The following is a 21,596-nucleotide window of genomic DNA, read 5'->3' as shown; positions in this document are numbered from 1 at the left end:
TAACTCTTAAAAAATAAAAGAGACTATAAATAATCTCTAGCCTAAACCAACACCTACAATAACCCTCTTTTTTTTTTATCTTTGACTCTCGTCTCTCTTTGTAGCTCCTTTTTTTTTTTTTTCTCTTTGTTTATCATCTCTTCCTATAACCTTGTTTCTTTCTCTTTCTATCTCTCATCTCTTCAATTCCATTTTATCTTTTTCATTATATTCTATTCTCTCCCCGACCATAAATTTATGAACTTCACCATTTATTTCAATCAAATTACATCATTATAGATAGATTTGTTTTCTTTTTAATTTTGAGCTCTTATTTAGATCCAACTCATTCACTATAAGCAAATATGTTTTTCTTCTAATCTTGATTAATCTCTAGTTTCTATTTTCCTTGATATTTTATCAATTTTTGTTTTTTTATTACGTTATAATTTGCAACTTTGGTTCTATTATATTTTAATTAGAATTCAATTATATCTTGGTCATGTAAATTGGAACAAGTTTCTAAATAATAAAAACGAGATTTGCTTCTTGATTTTACCTTTTTTTAAACAATAAAAACCAAATCAAACCAAAAACAATTGGTTTGAAGTGGTTTTGATTTTAAATTTTTATAAATAATAATGTCGGTTTGGTTAATTTTTTCATGTGAAAACTGAACTGAACCAAACAAAAAATGATCATCCTTATTCTCAAACACCCCTTAAGCCATAATTATTAAAACCGGTCTGAAGTTGACCTGACCAAGTGACTAATCCCAGGTCATATAGATTAATCCCAGTCAACTCAAGAAAATAACAAAAAATAATAGTTGAGGTTTCAGTATCCAATAAAAAAAAGTTTTAAAACAATGCATGTATATGTAGATCATAAGGGGGGGGGCATGAAGTATAGTACAGTTATCGTGAATATAAGCTAATATATAGCTATTACACATCAAAAAGTTAAGAAACAATTTATATGGAAGTTGGTTATATAAAAAAAAAAGATGTGAGGTTAAGTATTCATAAATTAATTTTATATTTTTAAGGTTTATTAAAATAAATATTTAAAAAAAGTCGAGTCTCAACTAGATTACTCTGAGTCGTCCAAGTTTCAAGTTGACCCAATAGGTCACCTAGTTTGACCAAGCCTATTGCATCATTGAGTTTTTATGGTTTAAAACTCGGTGAAGGCTCCAAGTCAACTAACTAGATTAGGCTGAGTTTCATAAATATACTCTAAACTTGCTTAATTATTATATTAAATAAATATTTATTAGATATAATCATTTTTTAACATAAAAACAATTTATCCAATAATTGATAAAGTGTTTTCTAATATAACATTTTTTTGTCATTAACTCAAAATATGATATATATTAGATGATGTCTTGTTTAAATATTAATATAACGATATATTAGATGATATTTTCTTTCAAATATTAAGATTGTAACATATTTGATCAACCTTAATTTACCTGCTAAATCTATGAATATCATGAAATTATGATAATCTTATAAAAAATAAATCAAAATAAATTATGAAAGTCAATTCATAATCAATATAATATAGAAAAATAAAATTAAAAAAATGAGCTAAAAAATAACAAACTTGCAACTTAAATCATGAGATCAAGATAACCTCATAGAATTAAATTGAAAACATTTATGAAACCTAATTTCTAACTAACTTAATATTGACAAAAACTACTAGAGTCGATTTAGGTTAACTTGTCAAACTTATAATCTAGATCATGAGATCAAGATAATTTCATAGAAGTAAATTGAAAACATTTATGAAACTTTATTTCTAACCAACCCAATATTGAATGATAAAATTGAAAAAAAATTAAAAACAAAAATGAATAAACCAAGTTAACCAAGGATGACATGTTAAACCCACAACCTATGTTATGAGATTTAGATAACTTCATAAAAAGTAAATAAAAAAATATAAAGCTCCATTTCTAACAAATCCAAAGTTGAATGTTAAAATCGAGAGAGAAAAAATAAATCCATGAAACAGGGATAACTCAACAGAAAACAAATTGAAAAAAAATAAAGCTCAATTCCCAAACAAACTAATATTAAAAGATAAAATTATATATATATTGAGTTGTTGGAGAGTGAATTGAAAAAAAATTAATTAAAAAGTAACTTAAAAACATAAACAGAGTCAACTCGGGTTAACTTACTTAAATACATGTTTGGATATTTGATAAGAACTTGGTCCATTTATTTGTGTAATGGATCCATTATTTTCACATTACAAGGCTATTGGATTAACAATGCTACAAACCACATGTAACATCCTTAAATTATAATGTCATAAAATCTCAAATATTTCTTTACTAATATCAAGTATTGAATAATATATATAAGATTATGAGATTTTTTTTTTTGAAAATTTCAGCAAAGTTTTCTTTGTTTTTTGATATTACCAGGTTATTAACTAAACTTCATTCAATTATAATACTCAAATCTTTCACTTCGATCTAACTATCCTAAATCATATTTCATCTCATCATATAATATTTCACATAACCATACTTCATTATACTTTTTCAACCTTACATCATCAATAAATAAAACATTAACTACAAACAAATATAAACTCAAAGGATTCATATTGCACTAGTTATTACATTAACATGCATCCATCTTTTAAACATTCATGATCATAATTACAAAGTATTCTTTTCGAATAGTTTACTAATATTAGTTCCTTACTTAAACTTTCTAAATATATGAATACCAAAAACAAATATCTTTAGGATATGTGTACTAAAATCTATATATAATATAAATTACATACAAAGCAAAAGACATTACATCTCATAAAATAAATAGATTTAAACATAAATCTCATATTTAACACTTCACATCACCTCATGAAAAACATGTATATATAACATTAATAAGAAATAAGGAAGATAATATTTTAAAGATGATAAAGTTATTATATTCATAATTCTTCAAAATATATCAAATTATCTTTCATCAACAACTTACTATATATCAAATTTAATAGCTCATTCATAATTTACTAATCCTATACTTATATAACCTCTACAATCAACACTCATTGCTTAATTTTTAATTTGATAATTCATAATTTTACCTCAAACCCAAACAATTATCTTCGATAGCCAACAATCAAACTGGTAATTTCATATATATTACCAAACATCCAGCTATTCTCTAATAATAGCCAATCTAACCAGTAATTTCATATGAATTACCCAACACCCGGCTATTCTCTATTAATAGCCAATCTAATCGGTAATTCCATATGAATTACCCAACATCCCAATTATAATATAAACAAGTTTCTTCTTTTACTTTTTTCATATCAATATGTCATAATAAACAACTCATAACTAATAAAGAAACTTTTAGTTTTAAAAGAAAATGATGAAGCACCTACCGTTGCTCATGATAGCCTAACTCCTCCTGCATGATGCCCTGCTCCTGAAACAACTCCTAAATCAATCAAATTACATTACATTATTAACCAATTAATATTTCTTCTACATGCCTAAATTTGAAGCACGTAATAGCTTTTATTTAATTAGATTTTGCATCAAAATTTTTATTTATTTGTCATCTCATTTTAAATATATAATTTTAATCAATTTTCTTCTTTTAACTAACGTAAATAATTCTTCCATGAACTATTCCTACTATTTATTTATTTCTTCTTTTTACATTCTTATGATGTTTCTTCACTTGTTCATATTTTGAATACTTCAAATAAGATAAAGAATATCATTTCTCAAACATAAAACCATCAAAACCTCATTCATTTATTTCTTTATCCGTAGTTACAAGTTCATTTCTTCAAACTTATTCAATTTCTTTATTAATTACTATTTACATTCATTATCTCTATACTATTCTACCTCAATTCCATCATGTTAACTACTTTTCTCAAAATCCCTAAATTCTCATAAAAAAACCTAATTTATAGTCAATAATATTATAAATTAAATCAAATTTAATTGTCATTATTTGATAACTTAAAATAAACTCCAAGCACTTCATTCAAGTAAAAATCTTAAATTTTCATGCTTATCAATTTAAATTCCCGTAACTTCTCTTCTCCACTTAGTGTGGCCAAATTCTCTCTCTTAATTTCTTCTTTCTTTACTTGATTCCTCCTTAGATTAATATTTTATAAGTTGAACTTTCAAGTTTACAAGGTCATTCTCTCAATTTTTTATTTTTTTCTTATTTTTCTCTCTTTCTCTAATGTTCTATTTTATTTTTTCTTTTCATATTTTTTTTCTGCCCAATCAGCAACTTATAAAAGAGAAGGAGAGTTGATTTGTTTTATTTTTAATGGCAAATAACTATTTTATCCTTAATAAGTCATTTTACTTCTATTTGACTATTTTTTATTGCTAGCACTATCGAGCTTCATTAATCCTAAAATTTTAATCAGATTTTATTTAATGTATTTTAAGGTTTCTCATAAAATTTCAGCTCAATCTAATGCTTGGATTGAAAATTACATCCAATAACATAAAACTAGTTAAATTGTGATTTTTCATCAAATTTCTAAATTTCTATAAAAATAATGAAATTTTAACCCAAGCTAAGATATCATATTAGAAGTCTCCATATAAATTTTTAAAATTTTTTGATAATCAAATTAAGAGTTATGATTTATTTTTTATTTTATATAAACTAATTAATTTATGATTTTTCACCTAGAGGTTTTACACCACACCTAATTCAATAATAAACTTCTTGATCAAAACATTTTCTTTTTTGTTTTTGTCGCTTTAGATGTAGAGATGTATTTAAATTCAATTGTAAAACCAGTTTTATAGTTTTTTATTTGGAACTCTTTCAACTCACAACACCACCATTTAGAGTAAAAACATATGTCCTGAAAGGGAATAGCTATCATCAATATCTGATTGAAAATTGGTATATGAATAACCATAAACTTCTAGTTCATGCCTTTTATATATTAGAAAGACATTCTTAATTTTTCTTAAATACTTAAGAATGTTTTTAACTATCTTATAGTGACTCTCACTTAGATTAGATTGTTATTTACTTATTATGCTCAAGGTATAAAATACATATAATCTTGTATATAACATTACATACATAATGGATTTTATAGCCAAAGCATATAGAATCATTTATATTATATCTCTTAATTTATGTCTTAGGATACATATATTTGGAGATATGTATTGCGAAATAGGTAAGAATCTTTTTTTTTATTCTTCTATACTAAATTGTTTTAGCATATTATCTATATACATGGATTTGGACAATCCAAGCAACCTTCTAGATCTATTTCTATAGATTTTTATTCTCAATATATAGGTTGCTTCACTCATATCTTTCATGGAGAAATTCTACAACTAGGTTTTTAATAACTGTAGTAAAGAAATGTAATTTCCTATTAATAATAGGTCATCTACATATAGTATTAAAAAAATAACTCTACTCTCACTAACTTTTTTTTTTATAAATACAAGGTTTATCTATATTTTTAATGAAATCAAACTATTTGTTTATTTTACAAAAATAGATTTTTCAACTCCTTGAAATTTGTTTAAGTCCATAAACTTACTCTGTTGGCAAATTTCTTATATTCAAACCTTTAGATTGTGTCATAAACATATTTTCATGAATATTCCTATTAAGAAATACAATTTTGATATCCATTTGCCAAATTTCATAATTATGATGTTAAGCTGTAGTAAGGAAAATACTTGTGAATTTTAACATAGCTATTGACAAGAAAATTTCATCAAAGTCACCCACTTGTCTTCGTTTGTAACCTTTGACAATTAATCTAGCTTTGTACACACACACACACACACACATATTGACTTTACATCTAATGAGTTTTATCCTTTCAGATGGATCAACTAAAGTCCATACGTAGTTACTGTGTATGAAATCCATTTTTGATTTCATGGCTTCAAGCTATTTATCAAAATCAATATTAGATATTGCTTCCATATAATTGGTAGACTTATTAAGTATGAGAAACTTGTTATCACTAGCTTTTATAAGAAGTTGATATCTCAATAGTACATGACATGTCCTACTAGATCTACAAAGTTTCTATGTTTATTGAGTTTTAGGCTGAACATCAAACATTATAACCTTGGGTTTTAGTTCCATTTAGATATCAATATATGGTTCTTGAACTTCTTTAAGTTTTATTTTCCTCTCACTCCTTGTTTTAAGAAAAAAAATCTCTAAAAATGTAGTATATTTTAAGACAAACATCTTTTGCTCAACATAATGGTATAAATAATATCTAAATAATTCTTTTGCATATCTAACAAACTTACAATTATTTTACTTAGCTCCAGGCTTTATAGATATTATACGCTTCATATAAGCATTACAACCTAAATATTTAAGCATGATAAGATTGGTCTCCTACCATTCCCTTTTGAATTTCTTGTTGATTTATTATAATTAATATCTTTTCAATGTATTTTTCCTAAAAAATGAAAAAGAAGTTGTTAACTATAATTACTTACAACTACTATATAACAATAACAACTTAAATAATTCTAATGATCTATTATATAGATTACTTATAATGGTCTTATCTATTTCTATTAGCAACTATATCTATAGTAGTATTTATGTATTTTTGACTTAGATGGAACCCTTTTTAAAAGGTAAACAGTAGTTTATAGAACATAACTTTAGAAGAAAGGTGGAAGATCTATATAGCTTATCATGGACTGTATCATATCTAACATGGTGCAATTTCTCATTTTAGAGACTCCATTATGTTATGGTGTTTTACGAGGTGTCGATCATGAGAGAATTTTTGTTTTTAGATAATCTTCAAAATCTTGGTTGAAGTATTAACCACCTCGATCTAATCAAAGTATTTTAATATTCTTTTCAATTTTTATTTCAACTTCATTTCTAAATTCTTTAAACATTTCAAATGATTCAGACTTTCATTAAATACACATGATCGTATCTAATAATAGTCACCAATGATGAAACATGTATAGACATCTATGACACAAATCCTTATTGGTTTATTTATATTTGCAAGGAGAATAATTCAACAACATAATTGTGTTTTCTAATATTGGAAGGATACTAAAAGATGACAAGAAGAAGCATTAAAGGTGACATCCTTTTCCTTTTAAAAAAAATAATAAATACAAAACTGCGATCAAAATTCTATTATAACTTGAAAACCAAAGAGGCGTCAACTTCTTCTATAGTTCCTAGGATTATTAAGAAGCATTATAAGCTATAAATAAGTTTTATATCAAACCTACAATATTTTCTTTTCTTCTTCTCTTCTCATGGCACATAAAGAATTAGGATTTATGAGTTCTATTTTTATTTTTGTTAGCTACAAGTCAAGGCTTAAATGAATTTAATTAATACTTTGTTTTTAGCTAGAATTCAAGGCTTGTTGTGATAAAGTTTGGGCTTATTATTAAAGATTTCGAGTTAGTTTTGTATGAGAGTCAAAAATTGAAGCCCATAAAAATAAATCCATTATGATTAATTTTTTACAACTATTTAAACACTCGAAAGACTAAATTTTGATAATCATTAATGAACAACACTTTCAATTTTTTTAGTTTTAACGTGTGAAAAAGATTTTTATATTCTTTAGTTCTTGAACAAACTGAATTTGACTTATCAAATATTAACTGGATTCGTGATGTTATTTGACTTTATTCCAATAATACTAGTACTTTGAGACAAGTTTTCATCATGTCACACTTCTATAAGATTATTTTTAATTTTTAAGGATTAGATTTTAATCTTGATTATAGGTTGTGTGACCACATGATTTATATTAAAAATAAATTTTGTTGATTAATTTTTTATAATATAGCAAAACATGAGGAAAAAAATGCTTTATACTTTCTAGCAAATAAATCAAAGAGCCTTTTTATTTTGGAATGTAACAACTCAAAACAAATTTAAAACACACCATGAATATTTTATAACTATAAAAGAAATGTTTTCTAGGTGATAAAAAAGGAATCCAAAACATTTCTCTTGATAATACATTAGTATATATAGTAAATCACAAATTAGACAAAAAATGCCATTTTTAACAAAAATTCAAAACATTTCATGATAAAAAAAAGGAAAAAATAAGGCTGTACACACAAAATTCTAATACAAACTCATATAATAATTTTTATTTTAGAAGCAAATCATTTAAATTGATTGAACCCATATCTATCACTTACGTCTTCTCTGCATCATACAAAAATATTTTATGAAAATATAGTATAAAGAATAATTTTTTGTCATGTTTTGTAATTTTTTAAATTAGAAAACTCTTTTTTTTTTTTATCTAGAACTTATTTTTTAAATTAAAAAAAGATTTTCATTAATTAATTTTTTATAATATAACAATACAGGAGAAAATGAAAAAAGCTCTTTTATCTTATAATGGACCAAGCCAAAACAAATTTAAAACATGCTATACATATTTTATAATTATAAAAAAATGTTATCCAGTCGATAAAAAATAAAATCACAAAACATTTCCCCTTGATAACACAACATTAGTATATAGTAAATCACAAATTAGACAAAAAAACACCATTTTTTTTAATCAAAACATTTCATAATAAAAGAGAAAAAAATAATGTTATACATATAGATTCTCATACAAGCTCATGTAATAATTTTTTTTATGAGTAGTAAATCATTTAAAGTGATTGAACCCATATCTATTGCTTATATATTCACTATAGTATAAAAAAACATTTTATAAAAATATAGTAAAAAAAATTGTGCATAAAGAATAATGAAGAATTGTATTGTTTTAGTTTTATGGTTGTGTTTTTCAATCTTTTAAACTATAAAAAAACATTTTTTTTTATTAAAAACTTATATTTTTTTAATTAGAAAGTGAAATTCATTGATTAATTTTTTATAATGTAGCAAAACACAAGAAAAAAAGTGCTTTAAAAAAATACTTTCCAATAAATAAATTAAAGAGCCTTTTTATTTTGTAATGATCAACCAAAATTTTTTTTTAAATAGACCATAAATATTTTATAATTATAAAAGAAATGTTTTCTGGTCACAAAACATTTCCCCCCCTACATAACATTACATTAGTATACAGCAAATCACAATTTGAACAGTAAAAAATATTAGTATATATCTATCGCTTACATATTCCTAATATCATAAAAAAATATTTTATAAAAATATAGTATAAAGAATTGGTTTGAAAATCGTTTTCTTTAGGAAATATTAGGAAAAGATGCACGAAACTAAATCTTACGTACGTGGCGATCTAGAATTAGCCAGTGAAGGACTCTTGAAAACAGCCACGTCAACTTAATCCCCCAAGAGTCCCAACGAGGCACCTCAGTGCCGCCGCATTTTGACATTTTGCCAATTTCCCGCCATTTCTCACCCTCTAAAAATTTCCCAATGACAGGCACAGACCAAAATTAAAAAATCAGAAAAAAAAATTCGAAAGAAGGAAAACAGAACCTAAAAGCTGCACATGGGTGTCAAAGATCTGCTCAAGTTCATGAAACCCTACATTGAACCTGTTCACATAAAAAAATATGATGGCAAACGTGTATTAATCTAAACCCCATCTGGGTTTTGTGTTTTTTTCAATGCTTAAATTGATATTATGTTTTTTATTTACTATTTTTTTTTTGGTTTTTTTGCAGGTGGGTATTGATGCTTATAGTTGGCTACATAAAGGAGGTGTATAAAAAATCTATCTTGACTCATTTCTTCTTTTATTTATTTATTTTTGGTGTGGAGGGGAATTGATTTTGTTTTTCCTGTTGGTTTTTTGGGAAATGATGCTGCAGCTTATTCGTGTAGCATGGAGATTTGTTTAAATTCAAATAGCGAAAAGAAGTTGCGGTATTTAGACTATTTTATGCACAGAATTAATCTACTTAGACACTACAAGATTACACCAGTTGTTGTTTTTGATGGTGGAAATATTCCCTGTAAAGCTGGAACTGAACAAGACAGATACAGGTTAGTTAAATTCATTAAAAAATATTGCCTTTTTGGATAATGTGCAATATGTTCTTTATTGAGTTCGCATTTGGGGTTTAGCAATTGGAAATTCGAGATCTTTTTTGGGGTTTTGTATTTCAATTTAGGAAAAGAAAAGCTAATCGTGAGTTGGCAATGGAGAAGCTCAAAGAAGGGAATGCTAATGCTGCTACTGAATTTTTTCAGGTACGAGAAATTTTAACCAAATGAGTAAATTTCATCTTCCATGTTGTTTGTCCTAATTGAAAGATGGGTCAATGAGTAAAATGTCAAACAGCTATATACACCAAAGTTTCTTAGCAGTTGTGACTGTTTCTAATTGTCCATTTCCATCTCTTGTTTGATTTTAATCTGGAAAATTTGAAAGTCTTTGGTATCTCAAGCAATGAAATATTAGTTGTTACTAAACTTTAGCCTTCACAGAATCTTGTATGATTCTTTTACCCTTATGTTATAGCTTGTGTTTAATAATTATTCTTTACATTTTGCCAGGGTTTATATAATCGCTATCTATGTTTGGTTTCTTTTTCAATGCATGTAAATGACTAATCTACATTGCCCTTTCCATACAGAGAGCAATTAGCATTACCCCATTGATGGCACATCAACTGATTCAGGTATGTGATTGCAGCATCTTTGACTGTGACCTGCTATCTGTAGCTCTAGAAATTATCATATTTCCATAGAATATAGATATCTGCATGTTAGAAGCTATCTGCATTTTCTTGCGTCAAGTATCTAAGTTATAATAAACCATGCCCTATGCCCTTTGTCCTGTGATTACTTTTCAGATCTTGAGATCGGAAAACATAGAATTTTTGGTAGCTCCATACGAGGCTGATGCACAGTTAGCATATTTAGCTAGCCTTGAAGCAGTAAGAGGTGGCATAGCAGCTGTTATAACAGAGGACAGTGATCTATTGGCATATGGTTGCCAAGCTGTAAGAACTTTCATGAAACTTTGGTTTGTTGGAGAAGGAGGTCTACTGCTCTCCTAATTACACAGCTGTCTTTGTTCATTACTGACGGTATTAATGGTGGTATTGTCTTGATTTGATTTGCATTGGTTGCTCAGACTATTTTTAAGATGGATCGGTACGGCAATGGTGAGGAGATAGTTTTAGACAAGGTTTTCGATGCTGCAGCTCGCAAACCTTCATTCCGATGTTTTGATAAGGAATTGTTCATAGGTGAGTCCACCACTTTGATGCTTGCTTAAAAGTTTACAAACTATAGAGAAGTTTTGAATATGAACAAATAAAAACAGACTAAAACAGAGAATATAGGACACATCGTTCCTAGTGCTTTCATGCATCTGAATGGAAGTATTTCCGTTCTTTTATCGACTTTGGTTGCAGATTTTGTTTCCATAATTATAATAATATTAACATAGAGCTTTCAGTTTTCAATCTCACGAGATAGAACTAATTACAAGAGGACATTTAATGGAAAACTAGCTCATATTTTGACCTCTGGGGTATGTGTATCACAGCTGGTTGTGAGAAAAATAGTCCTTATGTTTCCATTGTCGAATTAGTGCAATTAAACTGAAAACTGGCTCATTTATGACATGTGTACAGGTATGTGTGTCTTAGCTGGTTGTGATTTCCTTCCATCTGTTCCTGGAATTGGGATTTCGAAGGCTCATTCTTATGTGTCCAAGTATCGGAACTTAGATCGTGTAAGTGTGTTCTGGTGCTTTTGATAGTCCATAATGTTGATCAAATTTCAAAATCTTAAGATGAAATCAGGCCATAAACATGCTCCAATGCACTGCATAAATGCTATGTTCACAGTAACAATCTCATGAGGTCATAATCAAATGATTTTGGAACTAAAGTGCATATCTCTAAATCAAACATTATTTTAACTTGATTTTCCCAATCTATTAGATGATCAATTCTGTTGGTGACAAACAAATTCGATGAACACATTTTAAATTTTGATTGATCTTCAGAAGATGTTGGAATTTCCAGTAGGAAAAAATCATTATAGTTTCTGGTGTTACGGAAATTCTGTGGAATTCATGCAAGGTACAAGCTTTTCTTTACAGAAATAACTTGAGCTACATGTTAAAAATGAACTTTAAATTATTCAGAAAATGTTTGTTGAGCTTTTAGTAGCTGTTGAGGTAACAATATTGTGCAGGGTTCCTGCCTTGAATCTGAGTTCTACTGAAAACAAATGAAAGAGGAGCAGGAAACAACAGAATGCAGTGATAGCAAGAAAAACTTGTGTTTTAGATGGTTTCTATCTATGCTAGTTTTAACGACAGCAGTTTATTTATTCATTTTATAACAACATCTAGATTTGTCTGTTTTTCTCTATCTAGTTATGAAAACATGTTAAAGCATCAGAAAAGATATCTGGAATCTCTTTATTTATTTTTTCCTGTCTGGCTAGAGAAAATGAACTTCTAATTATTCACTCTTCCTGTGGTTCTTTGGGGAGGCATAGCATTGTTTCTACCCTACCCATTCTCGTACCCTACCCTTTTTCTGAATATTATTTGAGCCAAGACAGGAAAAATACGGTTGAATTTTCTGGTCACTAGCTGAGAGTTGATCATGTATGAGCCTTGAAAAGCACATCTGGTTTGGTTTGCAACCAGTTTATTGTACTGCCCACTTGTTTTGTCTGGCATTTTTTTTTGGTCAAGGAGATATTGTACCTGCTACCCAAAAAAGGAGCCTTATCGATGACAACCTTGTGAACTTTTGTATGGTTTTACTCTGCCATGGAGTCAAACATTTATCCAACTGATGCTTCTAATTAATCAGTTTCTTTTGAAAGCTTATATTTGATGGCATACTTTCAGGTTTTATCAGTTTTGAAGTTGGAGAAAGGTCGACAAATGCCTGAAGATTATTCAAAATGTTTCATAGAGGCTCTAGCAGTTTTCCAGCATGCCAGAATGTGTGTAGATTGTAAAACTAAGCTATTCCAAATGCATTGTTGCTCATTTTCTCGCTCTATATACATATGGACTGACCCTTTTTTTCCTTTTTTTTTTTTTTTTTTTTTTTTTGCATTTGACGCAGATATGATTCGAACAATAAGAGACTTGAACACATGAAGCCTGTCCCTCAAAATTTACTGGAATCTTTGGATGGGAAGCTGGATTTCCTTGGACCGTATCCTGTTTTAATTGAGCGAATACTATTTCTGAAAGTTCTACAGCTCTTGTTTCAGCTTGCACTTCCATGTCAAGCATAAAGAACTGTAGCCTTCAAAACCCCAGATGTTCTCGGCCACGGCACAGATGCTTTAGTAAATCCATCGAGGTTGTATTTTAAAAAGAATTGCATTGTTTTGTCTGGGATGAACACTTGGAGAGTTCTGGATGCTGGCTGCATATTGGGCGTATTTGACCTTAGCAATGCTAATCTACCCGTATAAACCTGTGCATATTGTGTGCTTGTGTCTGGTGTGCAATTTTTTTTCCTTGACTGATTGCAAATGACTCCAGAGAAATTCCTCCTTCCGTAGTAACTGCAATTGCTCAAGGGAACTTGGATCCAACAACCATGGAGGCCTTTGCTTGTTTTCGAACTCCTGGACGTCTTCCAGACCCTATTTTCATTCAAAATCTTTCTCAACTTCAGAAACCCAAAGCTAAGGTTGTATCCAGACAGATGAACAGCACGATGGCCTTTCTTTCCTATAAATCTGAAGGAGATAGTGCAGGCAAGTTTTTTAACCCCACTTGACCTTTGTTGATACAGATTGAAAATTGCATAATTTTACACTATTGAGTTTATTGTACTAGGTGTGGTACTGAAGCAGGAGCCACTTTCCACTGAAAGTATGTATATCAGCGAAGCTCTAGCACTTCAGAAAGTAATTTCGCCACCTAAAGTTAATAGTACAGAAACAGCAATGGCTCCCAATGATGTGCCACTGAAAGTTCCTAAGAACCCATTCAGGATTCAACAAGTTGAAGAAATCAACTTGGACCAGAAAGATAGCAGCGCTGGACAAATCTCAGTTGTGATTGACCATGAAAAGATGAATATACCATGGGCTACTCCCGATGACATCCAGTCAGAGGTTCATGATAAAAGTCCTCCCAAGAAAAGAAAACTCAACAAAGTTCACTTAGATCAGGGAGCCAGCATTACTGCACAAGCTTCAGTGGTAACCAAGGCAGAAAACCCAGACAACTTGTGTGTTGCCGAGTCCAAAGAAAGTGTGAATTCCATGCCTAAAATGACGTCTAATGGAAAGGGTAAAAATGTAAAGGCAAAGAGAAGCAAGCACATGAGTCTGGAGAACACGAAGAATACTATTTTGAATTTCTTTTCTCGAGAGTAACCTTTCAATCTCTTTGTTTATGATTTATTGCCCATTTTTTGGTTATCTTTAAGAAACCCTGGTTGGATTTCATTTTTCATTGAAGTCCTGAAACAGGCCAGAGAAAAATTGGCTTTAAGATGTGAATTAGAGATTAGACTGTTTAGGCGGCAAGGTCAAGGGACCTTGCCCCATTCTTGTCCACCAAGGGCGGGGGTCTACACATGACATTTGCAGTTTTTTGAGCCTGGTTGATAAGAGCTGAGTTTGATGTTCTGGTTTCTTATGGAGATACGAGGATAAATTTTCATTGTCATTCTAAGTTAACACAATACATTCTGAAAAGCACTTCACTTAATTTTGCAAATCAGTGCAATTACCAAAGCCATGCTTGTGGGCTTCCTATGTTCTTGATAGGTTAAGGTGTTCTGCAGATGTCTGGAATTTAAGCGCCACTGAACAATCATAAATAAAAAAAAGAAGCCAGAAAACGAAGATCTCAATAGCTTTATTGCAAGACATTGTTTTCCAGACAACTAAATTAAAGAAAGCCTGCAGCTTAATGTTTGTTCCGCTCTAGGAGATGCTTGAACCAATTGGCAGACATTTTTGGGTACCTCTTTAGGCTGGAGTAATCAACATACACAATTCCAAACCTTGAAGTGTAGCCTAATCTCCATTCAAAGTTGTCAAGTAATGACCAAGCAAAGTACCCAACCAAATTGGCTCCATCATCAACTGCTTTCTTTAGTTGAGACAAATAGGCCTTGTAGTAGCCAATTCTAGTGGTGTCTTGCAATGCTTTGGAACGTGTGAGATTACCAGGATCATCCATCCCTGCATAAGATTTTTTTTTTATAAAAAACTCTCATATTAACAGGGTCAAACAAGGCCATAAAAAGTTACAACTTGGCTTAAATAAGAAATCATGACGTAAAGTAGCAGCTCATACCATTTTCAGATAGTATAATTGTAGGGTTTCCATAGCGCTCTTTGATGTACATCACAGCCTTGTACATACCCCATGGTACATTATAAAGCCAATAAGAATATGCCTGCAAGTGTCCAATTACTCATATGAAATAAAACCAAACCCATAGCTCATGCACTGTTAACTTGTGTGGGAAGAACTTACTCTTGGACCAATTTCCACTCCCTTCTTCTTATCTGCAAGATTCATAAGACACTGCATTTTAGTGACTGAAGGAGTAAATGAACTTCGACGTTCCACTTATTTAAGAGAGAAAGGAGACCAAGAGTTTCTTACAAGCAAATCCAGCATTCCAGTCTTGCTGGTAGCCCAAGTTCTTTGGTTTGGACTGATGTGGATCATACATGTAGTAAGTAGTATAATGGTTGATTCCCACAAAATCCATTGAGCCCTTCACCATCTTGACTTCTTCTTCCGTAAACTTGGGTAGCCTACTCCCGACAATATTTTGCATTGTTTTCGGATATTCACCATATACAATAGGATGAATAAACCTGCATGAAGCCGCAACCAGCGTGACATGACTTTTTTAAGCTATCAAGATGTCTGAATTATATCATAAGGTTTGTTGACTTTACCATATGAATGTGTAATGCAACTGGAATGGCCTTGAAAGTATCTCATTTCCCTTACTTTTCTGGAAAAATATGTATCTCAAGTCTCAACCATACTTTCATATTCTTTTCTAGGTACATTCTTTAGATATACTTTCACCAAAAATCTAAGTGCTTTAAATAAATTTCAGATAGCCCATGATCGATGACAGTAAGATGTAAGTTCTTCAAAATGTGTCAGTTAAATGCATCAAATTTTAAGCCATTTTCAAAGATGCATGCAGCATGCTGCTGTGGTTTTCAAATTTTAGCTCATCAACTGCATTTTGGTGATAATTTATCTCCATGGTCAAAAGCATTGACCAAGAAGGTCAACTTTAGTCACCCTGGGAAAGTATATGTGATCCTCAATTACCCCGCACCGATCACTGAAATGAAATAAAGAGGGAAAATTTCTTGCATTACTAAGCAGTAATGAATTTTTACCATCCAACATGGAAATCTCTTGCTCTTTGAGCTGCTAAGTTGTCAGCTTTTGATCTGGTAAGAGGTTCGTAATAAACAAAATCCAAAAGAATTCCAATCCTTCCCTTTTGTTTTTCCTGCAATGTAAAACAAAAAAAGGGACAAGCTATAGCATATTGTTCCATCGAATAATTGAATTCCATCCCATTCAAAATAAAAGAACAAATGCTAAATTACTTGATACTTTTCGCGATATCTCTGAACAGCAGCGGCATGAGATAAAATCAAATGATGAGCAACAATATATGGCTCTGTTGCAGAATTACCGGCTGTACAATTCCCAAATGCTTTGGAACACCTTCCAGGAGCAAAGAATCCAGTATCATATCCAAGGGCAGCCACCACTCTAGGTTCATTGAATGTCATCCAATTCTTTACTCGATCTCCAAAGGTCTTAAAACAGAAGTCTGCATAATCGGCAAAGTCTTTCCTGCAGAGCCCGAAGCATTTATCTAATTTCAATCTATTAAAGGGAAACATTAGTTCTTAGTGACTATATACTTACACTACTTGTTTACTCAACAATCCATTATACTTCTTCTCAAGAGCTAGGGGAAGATCATAGTGATAAAGATTCGCGTATGGAGTAATGCCTACAAAATATTCATGGACATTAATTATATCCCTATATCTTGATAAACGTGAAAGCAATTAGTTGGCAATCAACATACATCTCATTTAAAATTTCATAGAAAAGCATACCTCTTTCGATCAAGTAGTCGATCAACCTATTATAGTATGCAACTCCGTTCCAATTCACTTTTCCAGCTCCATCTGCATCAAAGAAGTCAAATAAGGCTAGGAAATCCAACGATACAAACTCACAAACAAAATTTGAATTTAATAGAAACTGCAGATGAAACAATTACCAGGGAAAATTCTGGACCATGAAATCGAGAACCGGTATGCATCGAAGTTCAACTTTTTCATGATATCTACATCTTCCTGCAACATCAATGGAAGAGTTGAGATCTAGCATGTGTCCTGAATGGGAGGAACTTGATAGAAATCAGATGCAACCAAGAATGGACATTTAATGCCATCAGAACTCCACAAGTTAAAATTTGCAGAAATGAAAGTTACACTAGTTATAATAATGTACTAGTAATGTTTAGTAACAGTATGCTAGATGTTCATATTTTTGGGGCATTCTCCTCATTCTTAGTAATGCGGTGATCCTAAATGCTGAAATCAAAATCAAAATGAAAGCTCAATCATGTGGATTTCCTTGATAGTAAGAAAGGTAAAGGACGGACAGGAGCAGGACCTACCTTGTAGCGGTGATACTGGTCCACTGACACTTCCCCTGTAGCATTATTGGCAACGATCCCTGCTCCCAAACATCAACATTTCATTTCATATTATCACCAAAACAAAATAATCTAAGGCCTCAATATTAAGTTTTTAACTTTTATCACTAGCTGTTGCATTAAGCCAACAAAAACATCATTGTTATTAAAGAAAAAACTTTAATTTTATTTAATGAAGCAACCAAACACTATAACATATTAATTATTACCAGGAATTTTGACAAAGGCATCCCAAATGCTAGGCCCACGACCATCCTTGTCAGCCATGCCTTCAACTTGATAAGCAGAAGTAGCAGTTCCAAAGACAAACCCCTTAGGGAAGCCCTGTCTCAGCCCTCCGGCTGTTTCGAAACTAATGGTCTCTGGCTGCTTTGAAGGTCCATTGAGTTCTGCTGCATGGGAGATACAGTGAGTAATACTGAGAAATAATATCGAGAATGGCAATGCCTTTGCTCTCATCTTGAAGACTGAGAGAAGACAGAGAGAAAGAATGGGAAGTGAGCAGTTAGAGAATGCAGAAAGTGAGTGGGGGAGTGTAGAAATTTATAGAAAATGAAAATAGGCAGAAAAAAAAAAGCATAAAATCTTTACAGGTTATCTAATACAATAAAGAGAAATTATTCGATGTGTCGATGCCTCATGCATCATATCCCGTGGATGCCTAGGAGTTGCAGATTATTTTCTTGTCTTGTTGCTTACCTAATCTATAATCATATCTTATTTTTATAAAATAAGGTATGATTATACATACATATATATAAAGTCCTAAATACTGGAATGCAATGGTAAGTAAATTAACATTGTCAAGGTTAAAAATATCAGATTTATGATATGAAAGTCTTATGATGGCCCAATAAATGTATTTAAATAGTTATGTAGTTCTTATTGCCTAAAAAATACGAGTAGGTTTAGTTAGTTTAGTACAGGTTTATTACAACTGAATCATTAGACTTAGTGCATTGAGGTATTTAAGGACTAGCCCCTATTAATTATTTTAATAAAAAAGTTTAATCTGTGCCGTTAATAATTTTTTTTTTAATTTTTATTTAACAGTTGAAAGGAAGTTTAGTAGAAAATTAAAGATGTTATAATCAAACTAGGTGTTGGGACTATAAAAATGTAATTAAGTATTTACAATAATATGGTATTCAACGTAAGATTGCATACCCATGTAAATATGAACTTAATAAAGTCTCACGAAGAAAAATTAATCATTTAGGTATTTAGTTGATGGTCTCGCATTGTCGGCTCATGCTAATTTTTTTGATTTTGATCATATATTTTTGTAACAACGTATATCTCATTCTAAGACTTTGCAATAATGATATACTACTCATAAGCTTGCTAATAGAAGTAGATGTTGCGTTCTGGATTATGAATTTTATTAAGTTTAATAAAAAAATTTATTTAATTATATGATAATAAAATATAAAAATTAATTTAAAATTTTTTAAATATTAAATGATAAAATTAAAAAAATAAAACAAAAAAAAATCAAAGTTTATAATCTTGCGCACTTGGGATAAAAAACCTAGTTGTTCCAATCTAGGACAATCCATATACTTGAACTATGTTTTTTTTATCCTTTTTAAGATTCTTTTCTTTTTTTTTTTTATAAAAAGTAATAGATGGCATGTCATTTGGTAGGTTATACAACTAGATTTTAGCTATTATTGTAATGGTTGAGAAAATAAAAGAAAATGTTTTATGAGATTTTCAACCCATTTTCATATAAAACACTATAAAAACCTCTCTAAACTATCTAATAATTTTAAAACACTTTAAAATTTCAAAAAAACAAACAAATAAAAAATCTCTAAATTGAACTCAATATCCATTTTTATAGATATTTTGAGAAAAAACCATTACCATCAATTTTTTTTATTAAATAAAACCTGTTGATACAAAAATAATAAGTTTCTTAATTGAAAAGTGACCAAATTGACAACTTTTTCTTTCCTTGTTGTTTTTAGACAACTTTTCTCTCCTCTCTTAAATTTTAAAAAACAAACAAAATAAATTTTTATATTAAAATAAAAATTATCAATAATGTGAGAATAAACATATTATTTTCTCCTTGTTTAACATTTCAATCATTTTTTTTTTTTGTAACGTGGTGTGTTTATCATAATTTCAAGCATACTTCTATCTAATTGGATGCAATTAAGAATTTAATTAAAAAAATAAAAAAATTGTTTATATATACTCTAAATATTGTAGCATATATATATATATATAATTAAATAATACCTTGTAAATGATCTAAGAAGCCACATAGGTTAATATTTTTTTTCCATACATGTTGCATGTCTTGGGGTATTTTTTAAATTGATATGAATATTTAAATTAATTTATATGTATCTCAATTAGTTTTATGAATTTTAAAATTAATAATTATATAAATTTTTATTAGTTTTGAAATTTGTGAGATTTAAACTAATATTTTTTTAAAAATAAATTTAGAAATTAATTAATTAAGTTATATTTTTCAGTATTGTTATATATATATATAAAACTTTAATGAGAGGACGCTCCTTTTGAGAAGCAAAATTATTCTTATTTTGAATAAAAAGCAAAAACAAAAATGAAAGTCTGTCGTTCTGAAAGATATCATTAGGATCGGGCTTTTAACGGCATAGATCATTCTTTTCAGGGAAGAGGGATCATGATACCGGCATCCCTAGACCTCCCCTAGACATGCCTATGCCTGGAAGGGACAAAGAAGGCGACGAAAAGGAATCTTAAAAACTGTCCAATGAAATCATGCAACCCCCAAATTGACATTTTCGTGTTATTTATTTTTGTTTCTTCTGTAGCTTCTATGGTGCTTTGTGAAAGTTCCGTCTTCGCCCGTCTGTAAACATTAAATCAATACAAAAATATTATTATAAAATTAAATTTGGATTTTCAAATATTTTTCACTTCAAAAATATATTTTATTTATTTTTTAAAATTTATTTTCCATATTAACATATCAAAATAATTTAAAAATATAAAAGAATAATTTGAATGAAAAAAAACAACAAATGAGGCTATTAATAAAAAAACATGTTTTTTAGTTTTATTATTTATTTAACTAGATATTGAGATTTTTTAATTTTAATTGTTTATTTTATTTGTTAATAAAAAAATTAAAAATTAAAAATTTTGATAGCTCATGGGGATGAAATCTAAAAACAAGCTCATTTTATAAACTATGTTAAATAAAATAAATAAATAAATAAAAAGTAAGAACCAAATTAAACATATAAAAAAATTCATGGGTGAAATTGAAAAAAAATCTAATTTTATAATTTATTTCAAATAAAAACTATTAATAAAAAGATTAGAAAGCAAATTTGAAAAAAAACAACCAATCAAAAGAGTTACGTTAAATTTTTTAAGAATCAAATTTAAAAGATAAAAAAATTTATAAGGAATAAAATTGAAAATAATTTTTTTATATATAAATTATTTTAAATTAAATAAATATTAATTAAAAAATTAAAAATTAAATATAAAGATAAAACTAATTAAATGGTTGCATTGAATTTAGGTGCAACACGTTCTCCAGATGAAAAAGAAAAAAAATGATTGTTGATGACGATCTAAAGGTGCAGGAGAAACACAGGCCGCCTAGCGAAGGAAGGACAGTCGAGAGGATTTTATTGCCGCCTTTAAAGCTACCATTTAGCTAAGTGCATTAGCCAAAAGCGCCACCACAAATTTTCTAGACACCCACCCAACTCATCTCTACATTAATTATTTAAATAATATTATATAATTGATAAAAAAAATGTAATGACCTCTCTCTTAATTCAATAATTATTCAAAAAATCAAAAGAAAAATACATAAATGCCTTTACACACTCTTTTATTTTTGGATTTCGGGGCTTAGTCTGGTAATTCACTGTATAATTAAATTTAAAATACCAAAAAT

The 21,596-nt window shown here is 29.3% G+C and overlaps 2 protein-coding genes across 2 annotated transcripts; one reads left to right on the top strand and one right to left on the bottom strand.

Moving 5' to 3' along the window:
- The first annotated feature begins 9,360 nt into the window (after positions 1-9,360).
- Positions 9,361-14,583, top strand: LOC105108036 (5'-3' exonuclease family protein). Its single transcript, XM_011002173.1, has 12 exons — positions 9,361-9,564; positions 9,662-9,698; positions 9,809-9,983; positions 10,112-10,190; positions 10,577-10,621; positions 10,796-10,945; positions 11,080-11,194; positions 11,585-11,685; positions 12,823-12,920; positions 13,046-13,138; positions 13,474-13,691; positions 13,774-14,583. Exons 1-12 carry the CDS (start codon positions 9,487-9,489, stop codon positions 14,316-14,318), a joined length of 1,734 nt encoding a protein of 577 aa, XP_011000475.1. The 5' UTR covers positions 9,361-9,486; the 3' UTR covers positions 14,319-14,583.
- A 196-nt stretch (positions 14,584-14,779) lies between these two features.
- Positions 14,780-18,202, bottom strand: LOC105108035 (beta-glucosidase 44-like). Its single transcript, XM_011002172.1, has 11 exons — positions 17,887-18,202; positions 17,639-17,697; positions 17,237-17,312; positions 17,070-17,141; positions 16,873-16,960; positions 16,545-16,797; positions 16,329-16,444; positions 15,565-15,782; positions 15,433-15,464; positions 15,250-15,352; positions 14,780-15,134 (listed from the first exon to the last, which is right to left on the bottom strand). The coding sequence occupies exons 1-11, from the start codon at positions 18,134-18,136 to the stop codon at positions 14,857-14,859; spliced, it is 1,545 nt and encodes a 514-aa protein (XP_011000474.1). The 5' UTR covers positions 18,137-18,202; the 3' UTR covers positions 14,780-14,856.
- Between the last annotated feature and the right edge of the window lie 3,394 nt (positions 18,203-21,596).

Source organism: Populus euphratica, unplaced genomic scaffold (genome assembly GCF_000495115.2).
Source record: "Populus euphratica unplaced genomic scaffold, PopEup_1.0 scaffold180.1, whole genome shotgun sequence".
Lineage (NCBI taxonomy): Eukaryota > Viridiplantae > Streptophyta > Magnoliopsida > Malpighiales > Salicaceae > Populus > Populus euphratica.
This window is presented reverse-complemented; position numbering and strand designations above follow the sequence as displayed.

Bases quoted from the DNA above. Each gene is read 5' to 3' on its own strand.
- LOC105108036 (XM_011002173.1), top strand. From the start codon at position 9,487: ATGGGTGTCAAAGATCTGCTCAAGTTCATGAAACCCTACATTGAACCT. The intron at 10,622-10,795 runs GTATGTGATTGC...ATTACTTTTCAG, and splicing joins TGGCACATCAACTGATTCAG to ATCTTGAGATCGGAAAACAT. The intron at 10,946-11,079 runs GTAAGAACTTTC...TTGGTTGCTCAG, and splicing joins TGGCATATGGTTGCCAAGCT to ACTATTTTTAAGATGGATCG.
- LOC105108035 (XM_011002172.1), bottom strand. From the start codon at position 18,136: ATGAGAGCAAAGGCATTGCCATTCTCGATATTATTTCTCAGTATTACT. The intron at 17,698-17,886 runs GTAATAATTAAT...GTTTGGGAGCAG, and splicing joins TGCCTTTGTCAAAATTCCTG to GGATCGTTGCCAATAATGCT. The intron at 16,798-16,872 runs GTAAGTATATAG...CGGGCTCTGCAG, and splicing joins TTGTTGAGTAAACAAGTAGT to GAAAGACTTTGCCGATTATG.